Consider the following 8,864-nt stretch of genomic DNA (forward strand, 5'->3'; position numbering starts at 1 on the left):
CACCCGGTAGTCCCAACGGGAATGCCATCTTCCAACGAAAGAGCAACACCGTGAAATTCGGAATAAAGACAGAAAATGTGAGCACTTGCCAACTCTAAGACTTGAATTCGGCTAGGCAGAGGAACCTAATCAACTGAGGCTCGGTTGGTTGAGTTCATATGTTTCAGATAGGCACTCTCCATACATCATAGTCGAGCGCATGTGTAAAACATAAGGGAATTGTCATTCTTTTTAGACCACAACTTAGCGACCAGTTTTGCCTCGCGATTCAGGATAATTCAATTCGAGTTTGGGATCATCTATACTCGGTGAATGGAAAATCGCAATAAATGGTAAAAAAAATTGCATGAAAGATGCTTGAGTGCGCAGGTGTGTGCAAAAATTCATGGACAAAAGACATTCGAGGAGCTCGCGCCAAGAAAAAGACAAGATCGAGTATGAACAATGCGGTTTTTTTTTTCAACTTTCTTACATGCCTGACATTTATCCTTTTCGCAACGAGCTCCTTAAAAGTGCAAACTCCACTAAATTTTGCACGGGCATCACGCAGTCGACCATCTTGCACCACAAAAATATGTGTTTTTTTATCCTTTTTGTTATTTTAAACGATTTTACTGTTTACCCCCTGAAGCATCTAGGTGCAAAAACGCAGCGCCCCATGATTCGCTTCTTCTTTTCATCTCATGTACATCATTTTAACCGCTCCATAAAGATCAAACTGTCCATCTGTGTGGCTTATGCCTAGCCAGGCCTAATTTACCTAAACAATGCCATAGACAGAAGCAAAATGATGCTTAAGATAAGATAATAAACCCTTCACCGAACGCAAGCTTTTCACCAAATCATTCCCCGTCAGTCGTCGGCCCTAAGTCCCTACGACGACATCAGTATATCACCACAAGTCCACAACACAAGCAAACGCTCAAGCACAGCAAAGCTAGAGCGATAAAGAGATCGACATGATGTTCCCATCACCAGGGGGAGCGGCGATGGCGCTGGCCCACGGCCAAGCAGCCTCCACGGGCGCAACGACGGCCGGCGGCACCGCGACCGCCATAACCTTCAGCTTCCAGCCCTCCGATCCTCCTCTGAACGGCGGCCTCTCCCACCACCATGGCCTCCTAGGTTACAGCCCCCTCGTACTAGACCACCCAACCACCACCACTTCCTCCTCCTCCACTATCCCCGCCGCTCCCACCCTTCACCACCTCCATGGCCATGCACATGCCGGAGCTATCCATCCACCGAGGTCATCACCTCCACATCCATGGTAGTAATCGATCGATCTCCCTCCCTCTCGCTTTTCTCTCTGTATACAATCTACATGTTTGATATGCTAATATTCTTGTTTGCTCAATTAGGTCTTGTGAGGAAGCTGATCGAGAAAGGCAGATGGGGGAGGGCGCGGTGGTGGGCATGGGGGTTAACAGCGTGGCGGCGGGTGGAAGTGGAGGCGGTGGACGGTCACATGGGTCAGCGGCGGCGGCAGCGGGGATGGGGGTCGGCGCGGTGAGGATGAAGAAGGCGGCGGGGGGAGGAGGGGTGAAGGCACGGCGGAAGGTGCGGGAGCCGAGGTTCTGCTTCAAGACCATGAGCGACGTCGACGTGCTCGACGACGGCTACAAGTGGCGCAAGTACGGCCAGAAGGTCGTCATCAAGAACACGCAGCACCCACGGTACGCACTGTACATCGATCTAGCTCCTCCAACCCTCGAATGACGCACATATACATACGCTACATATGTGCATGTGCACGTGTGTGTACGATTTTATGAAGCAACTGCCTCATCAAACTGAAATCTCATGATATTTTGTTTTCGATGTCCAATTTGGTGTTGGACTCATCACAAGTGACAACTTGATTAATTAGGGTTATCAGCTAATTAAGTACTATGGATTTTGCTTCCATTTAACAAAACATGGATTGCAGTTTTTTTGGGGGGTTATTTCCACTTGCAAACTCTATAATCTATCCCTAAAAAACTATATAATCTAGATATACCAAAGTAATTTATGCTCAAAAAATGATCCAGGATGTAATATGTCAAGCATAAATAGGTTTAGTGCATGTGCATTATATGTATGAACTAAAATTTTCTTGGAAGTACTGTTTTTGCTGTTTTAAAACTTTAAACCCCATATAATTTCCAAACGAATCTCCATAAAGCACATTTTGAAACTGTTTCTTTATTAGAAAATTTTGCGTATTAATGTATTATTACATCAAAGGGCGCTAGAATGCTAAAAACAATATTGGGAAAATATTATAACCTCTCTTTATCTTGCTACTATGGAGAGACAAGCCGCTTGCTAGAGTTTGCCTAATGCATATATATGAAGTTATGAACTAGGCTTTCTTCATGGGTAATTCCGTTCATTTAATTCTAGGCATTCATGTGCTGTTGCACGATAATCTCCCCCATGTTAGTAAGTATATATTCATGCATGCTTTACCAGAAGTGTACTATGGGTATCTTGAAGAAATAACTAAAACTTGATTATCGGCGACATATTGTGATCAATTTAGTGAAGCTAATTAGTTTGAATACCACGTTTGGAACAATGAATTCGAAGCGTATGAATATACATTAATTCCTAAAGCGAACAAAACCACAGGAAAAGTGCAAAACTGTTATTTGGCTGTCACGTATGAAAATCACAGAAACTGCTGACAGAAAGAGAAGAAACCATGAGGTTAGGACCTCATGTTTGGTTTCTTCCAAAAATTTCCACGGAATAGCCAATTCCATAGAAGTTTTGAAGGAATGTAGGATAGAAATTCCTTCGTTCCAAACAACACCAAAGGAAAATTTCCTATAGGAATTCTAACCTCCAAAATTCCTATGCTTTTCCTTTGGCGAAACGGGACCTAAAACTTGCTTTGAGAGGCATACAAAATTTTTTGGATACAATATCATCCTCATTTGGGGTCTAACAGACTTATAGAGTTAATGGAGTTCATGTTTTATTCTTTTCGAAATGGATGAAGTTCATGTTTGATTTCTAAACAAGCCTGTCATGGTGTTCTAGAAGGGAAAACGTAGAAACTACATTAGTTACATTTTTAGAGTAAACCCATTGATGAATAAAACGAAATAAACATGTTGAAGTGCAGTTTTGTGTGATGTGTATTAAGTAAGTTTGATGCTCTTGATATATTTAAGGCTTATGTTATCTTGGCCTATTGATTGAAGTGCATCCCTTGAATTCTGTATTATATTTACTATCCAATTGAGTTTGGCATAAGTTATAAAATTGTCCTGGAGCAGAACTTTATGGCATTCACCGCAATTTAGTGAATATTATTGAAATTTGTGAATATTATTGAAATTTAACATGAAGAAAAATACATGTAAGCTAAGAGATTTTGGCATGAAGAAACTAAAAGCTCACTTTACATGTAGTTCATGTTCCACTGCTAGCAGGGAACCAGAGAGCCAATTCTCACAAAACTTTTGTACACTCGTACAGTACTTAACTTTTGCTAAAGTTCCAGTCATTGAATGACAAAAGCTAAGGAAAAAAGTGTTTGCAAAGCTAGCTGGTCCTAAGATGGCTTTGTTATGTCTGGTCCCCTTGTTGTCTCTCTACACCTCCTAAATTGAACCCTAAATGCATATCAACACAACTTAATTAGCACACGTATATATGTCTATCTAGCTAGCTAGCTATAGCTTGCTCAAACAAAGGTACGAACCATGCTCCTATTCCATTTGTTCATCTTCTAGGTCGTGCTAGCTATTCTAAGCTAGTACTCCCTTCATTTTATATTAGTTGTCGCTCAAATGGATGTATCTAGCACTGAAATATGTCTACATACATCCGTTTCAACGACAACTAATATGGAACGGAGAGAGTAGCTCTTTATTCATATGTCATCTGGATTAGGCAGATGATAACCTTGCTTGTTCTTTGCTTAATTTCTTTGATGGACTAGTCCATTTCATGTTGTCGGGGCGTCCAAGAGTACATGTAGAGAAAACGCCCATTGATCGAGTCGCATCGTAACTACAAGTAGGTCGTATGCTCATTGCGCCATCTAATAGTTCCACTAACGTCCACTCATCCATGCGTGAGCCGTCGCGACAAACAAAATAAAAGACTAGTTTTCCATGGTTATGTATCGGTACTCAGAATAATATTTCTAATTAAAAAAAGTTGTACATGTTCTTACAAGTATGTTTTTAAACTAGCCACCTTAATTTTGTAGATGCAATTGACCACCTTATTAGATTGTATTGTGGCATGCATGCATGGAATGATACCCCAATATATCTCCTCTTGGTCTCTAGATGACAACCATACGTGCGTGTTTGTGTGTGCGCGCGCGCGTGTGAATCTACTGATCGACCAGTCGATGCATGTGTGATCGATGCATGTTTGGTGGTGATCATGGCACAGGCAGTGTGAAAAAGCATTGACCCACAGCTAGCACGGGACAAGCATCCAGTCCAATCTGATTAGGCCCGCCGTGCAATGATGCCACTCAGAGAGCCAACCCAACCCTATGGCCTGGTCGATCTCTGGCTCACACACCACCGCGGCATCATGGCTTTTCCAATCAACCGGCGAATCCTTCCTGGCAATCATCCCTCCTCATTCTCAGGGAATCTCCCGAGCTAGTTTCTAGCTACTAGCAGCTTACTAGAACTTAGAACGGTATACAACAGTCCAAGTACCAAAAAATAAGGACGTCGATAAGTCCCGAAGATTCAGAATTTGACCATGGCAAATTTAGTTGGTAAGCATGGCAAATCTGCCTTTAGTTTAATTTCTGTCAGAAAATTGACGTGCTTGTTGTCATCCTCGCATCAACTAAAGTTGTTGTAAAAAGCGTTCGATTTGCCATGGTCAAAAATTTGACGTTCGGATTTTATCATTTCCGGAAAATAAACAGATGATTTTTGGAGAGGAAACAAACAGGACCATCAAACCAACCGGATACACGATATGGCAAATGGGTGTGCGTTAGTATTAGTTTTTTTAAGGGAATTGCATTAGTACTTGTCGGGGGAATGGACGTATCTAGACGTATTTTAGTATTAGATAAATCCATTTTTAGTCATTTCTACGACAAGTATTTCTAGACGGAGGGAGTATTAGTTAGTCAGTGCAGAGGCAGAGAGCTCATAGATGGAGCAACCAAGACCCTGAAAAAAAACACAATCTGGTCGGCAAGCCACCATGCTATATGTAGCAGTAAACCACCCGGAGCTATGGTTGTTCATTAAAAAAGAATCGGGTCACTTGGCAAAGAAGTTTCACCCTTGGTTTTGATGTTGATCAGACAGCTCCGACCGTGGATGGCCACATCCTACTGTTAATTGTCTACTCTCTGATAGTGTCAAAAATGATCTTACGTTTTGGGACGAAGGAAGTGATTATTAAGCAGGTGACATGCCTAGCTACCACGACCGATCTGACCCCCACTGATTGTTCCTGTATTCAACAAGTGTTTTGAATCTTTATTTTGTGTTTTTGCGTGTTAATTCGTGTTTGTTCAGTTATATACGTGCTTTGATCTGGCTGGCTGTGGGAGAGGGAGAATCTCTACTGTTTGGTAAAGGGGGCCGGCCCTGGGAGGGATGATGATGATGAAAGGGTGGATTTGAGCCTTTGCAAAGGGCCCAAGATTTTTTTGTACCCGGCAATTATTACCACATCTTTGTCAATCTATGCCCCTTGCCCTCGGGGTGAGACGAGGAATGATAGCTGCAGAGTAGCTGGCCCTGGAATTTTTATCATCTCCATGTGTTGTGTTGTGTTGTCAGGCCATGATTGAGGGTTTCTTCCAGCATCGGTACTTCACCTACTGCGTGTCTACACCTCTCTGAATATTCACAAAATGCAGAATAATATGAAGTACCATGCATATGCCCGCTTGTGATGTGCTGCCTATATATATAGAACTTCCAAACCGTCTTATATCTAGGAACAGTGTTTTGTTTTCTATTCTACGTAGCTAGCAGTGAGCAAACATGGCGAGCCTAACGATTTTTAAAGAAATGGCGCCGTAGAAAACTAAGCTGATGATGAAGATGGTGTGGGTTGTGGACGCAGGAGCTACTACCGGTGCACGCAGGACAAGTGCCGGGTGAAGAAGCGGGTGGAGCGGCTGGCGGAGGACCCGCGCATGGTGATCACCACCTACGAGGGGCGGCACGTCCACTCCCCCTCCCGCGACGACGACGACGCCGCGCGCGCCAGCGCCGAGATGAGCTTCATCTGGTAGCAGCATGCGCTGCACTGCCCAGCCGCGTGCGGCCGGCTAGGGCCAGGCCACCCACCCACGAACGCTCGATCCATGCATGTGTGCTTTTACTGTACTGTAGTGCTGTTGTTGTTGTTGTATAGTCAGGCTGGTCTGGTGAGTACGTACGTACGTACAGTGATTGTTGGTACCTACGTACAGTGATTAAGCTGTAGCTAGCGGGAATAAGACGTACGTTGTGAAACAGGAGATGGAGAAGATTGGATCGGCGCAACCAATGTGGTGGCCGGGGAGATGTATTTATAGGGTGCAGCTAGGGCACAATATACAGGTAGTTACAGGAGATAAGTACAGATATAAACCGACTCCTATATACTAACAATATACAGTTTAACATCCCCCTCAATCTGAACGTCCTTCAAGGAGATTCAGATTGTATCTATTCGAGACAAAGGGCACTTCAGCAAGTGGTTTGGTGAAGATGTCAGCCACTTGCTCCTTGGAAGAGATGAACCTTACATCCAACGCCTTGGCTGCAACCCTTTCTCGAACAAAATGAAAATCCACCTCTATATGCTTGGTCCTGGCATGAAACACCGGATTAGCGGACAGGTAAGTGGCACCAAGGTTGTCACACCATAATACTGGAGGCCGAGGCATGAAGACTCCAAGTTCTCCAAGGACAGACTGAATCCAGATGATCTCAGCTGTGCCATTGGCAATGGCCTTGTACTCAGATTCTGTACTAGACCGTGAGACGGTGGCCTGTTTTCTGGAGCTCCAGGAAACAAGATTTGGACCAAGAAAAACTGCAAATCCTCCTGTAGAGCGGCGATCATCACTGCACCCGGCCCAGTCCGCATCAGAGAAGCAACTCAACACCATGGAAGGTGACCGACGAATGGACAGACTCATACCACGAGTATACTTAAGATACCGGAGGATCCTCTTGGCTGCTGAAAAGTGTGCAGTTGTTGGTGCATGCAGAAACTGGCAAACTCTATTCACTGCAAAGGAGATATCCGGCCTAGTCAATGTTAAGTACTGAAGTGCTCCGACTAGGCTGCGATATTTAGTACTGTCATCTTGAGAGAGAGGTGCCCCACTCTCCTTGCTGATCTTCTCACTGGAGGACATGGGAGTAGTGGACACATTACAATGTTCCATGTTAGCTCGATGAAGAATATCACCAATATACTTCTGTTGAGAGAGCACAATCCCTTGAGGCGACGACTTCACCTCAACACCAAGAAAAAAATGCAAGGGGCCCAGATCCTTGAGAGCAAACGTGGCATGAAGATCAGCAAGCAGCTTAGTTGTTGCGGTCGGTGACGAACTTGCCACAATGATGTCATCGACATAAACTAGTATAAACATAGTGACACCACCACGATGAAAATAAACAGAGAGGTGTCTGCTTTGGACGTCACAAAACCAAGTTGAAGCAGACGAGAACTTAACCGAGAATACCAGGCCCTGGGAGCCTGTTTGAGGCCATAGATGGCCTTCCCGAGTTTGCACAAATACCGAGGAGCAGAGGCATCTACAAACCCTGGTGGTTGTCGCATATACACCTGTTCTTGAAGGACTCCATGAAGAAAAGCGTTCTGGACATCCAACTGGCGCAAACACCAACCTCGAGAGACAGCAATAGAGAGAACCAGTCTAACTGTGACTGGTTTGACAACTGGGCTGAATGTGTCATCATAATCAAGGACGTAGCGCTGCTTGAACCCTTTGGCAACCAGACGAGCTTTGTGACCTTTGGCAACCAGACGAGCTTTGTGACGATCAACAGTGCCATCAGCTTTGTACTTAACCTTAAAGACCCATTTGCAGTCAATCACATTAGCATGAGGTGGTGGCGGAACAAGTGTCCACGTACCATTGTGGCGAAGAGCATCCAGTTCAAACTGCATAGCATCACGCCACGCAGGAGATCCCAGCGCTTCACGAAGATCCCTGGGTTCCCGAGAAGCCAGAAAAGCACGCTTGGACGGATCGTAGTTGACAGTACCATCCGTACGTTGTAGAAGTTTGCGAGTGTTATCACGTGCGCGTGTCACCACTGTATGCGCAGGAGGTGCAGGAGGCTCTTCCACAGATGATCCGGACGGCGTAGAGGATCTGGACACGGGAGATGGGGAGGAACACCGATCCTCCTGGGATCCCGCGCCAGCAGCAGGTGCGTCAGGAGGATCCAGCGGCGATCCCGAGGAGGGACCGGACAGCGCCAGCGCGCCTGTCGCAGGAGAGGGCCGGCCCACGGACTGGCGAGACGACACGTGGGCGGCCGCCAGCGGCGGGTCGGGTCGGGAGGGAGCCGGGCCAGTGGCGGGCCCCACCACTGAGGGGGACGGGGCGGGCGACGAGCCGACCGGGCCGTCCGCAGCCGCCGCGTGGCCCAATGGGGAACTGCCCACCCCACGCGCGTCTGGCGCGTCGCTGGCAGCGGAGGCCGCGCGATCCGAGGGCGGATCTGCTCCGGATCCCGTGCCCGGATCTTCCTGGGACGCCGCCACTGCCGCACCTGGGATCTTCTGCGCCAAGGGAGTCCCTGCATCCAGATTAGAAGGCAAAACAGGTGCAACATAGTTCATTTGGTCATGCGGAAAAAGGAGTATGGTGTGTTCTGCAACGCGAGGTGGTATGG

General features: G+C 46.1%; 1 protein-coding gene across 1 annotated transcript; it reads left to right on the forward strand.

Moving 5' to 3' along the window:
- Positions 1-880: 880 nt before the first annotated feature.
- Positions 881-6,457, forward strand: LOC123068973 (probable WRKY transcription factor 13). The gene is made up of 3 exons (XM_044491683.1): positions 881-1,270; positions 1,362-1,676; positions 6,061-6,457. The coding sequence occupies exons 1-3, from the start codon at positions 960-962 to the stop codon at positions 6,230-6,232; spliced, it is 798 nt and encodes a 265-aa protein (XP_044347618.1). The 5' UTR covers positions 881-959; the 3' UTR covers positions 6,233-6,457.
- Positions 6,458-8,864: the final 2,407 nt, after the last annotated feature.

The sequence above is a fragment of the Triticum aestivum genome, chromosome 3B (genome assembly GCF_018294505.1).
Source record: "Triticum aestivum cultivar Chinese Spring chromosome 3B, IWGSC CS RefSeq v2.1, whole genome shotgun sequence".
In the NCBI taxonomy this organism is placed as follows: Eukaryota; Viridiplantae; Streptophyta; class Magnoliopsida; order Poales; family Poaceae; genus Triticum; species Triticum aestivum.

Bases quoted from the DNA above. Each gene is read 5' to 3' on its own strand.
- LOC123068973 (XM_044491683.1), top strand. From the start codon at position 960: ATGATGTTCCCATCACCAGGGGGAGCGGCGATGGCGCTGGCCCACGGC. The intron at 1,271-1,361 runs GTAGTAATCGAT...TTGCTCAATTAG, and splicing joins TCATCACCTCCACATCCATG to GTCTTGTGAGGAAGCTGATC. The intron at 1,677-6,060 runs GTACGCACTGTA...TTGTGGACGCAG, and splicing joins AAGAACACGCAGCACCCACG to GAGCTACTACCGGTGCACGC.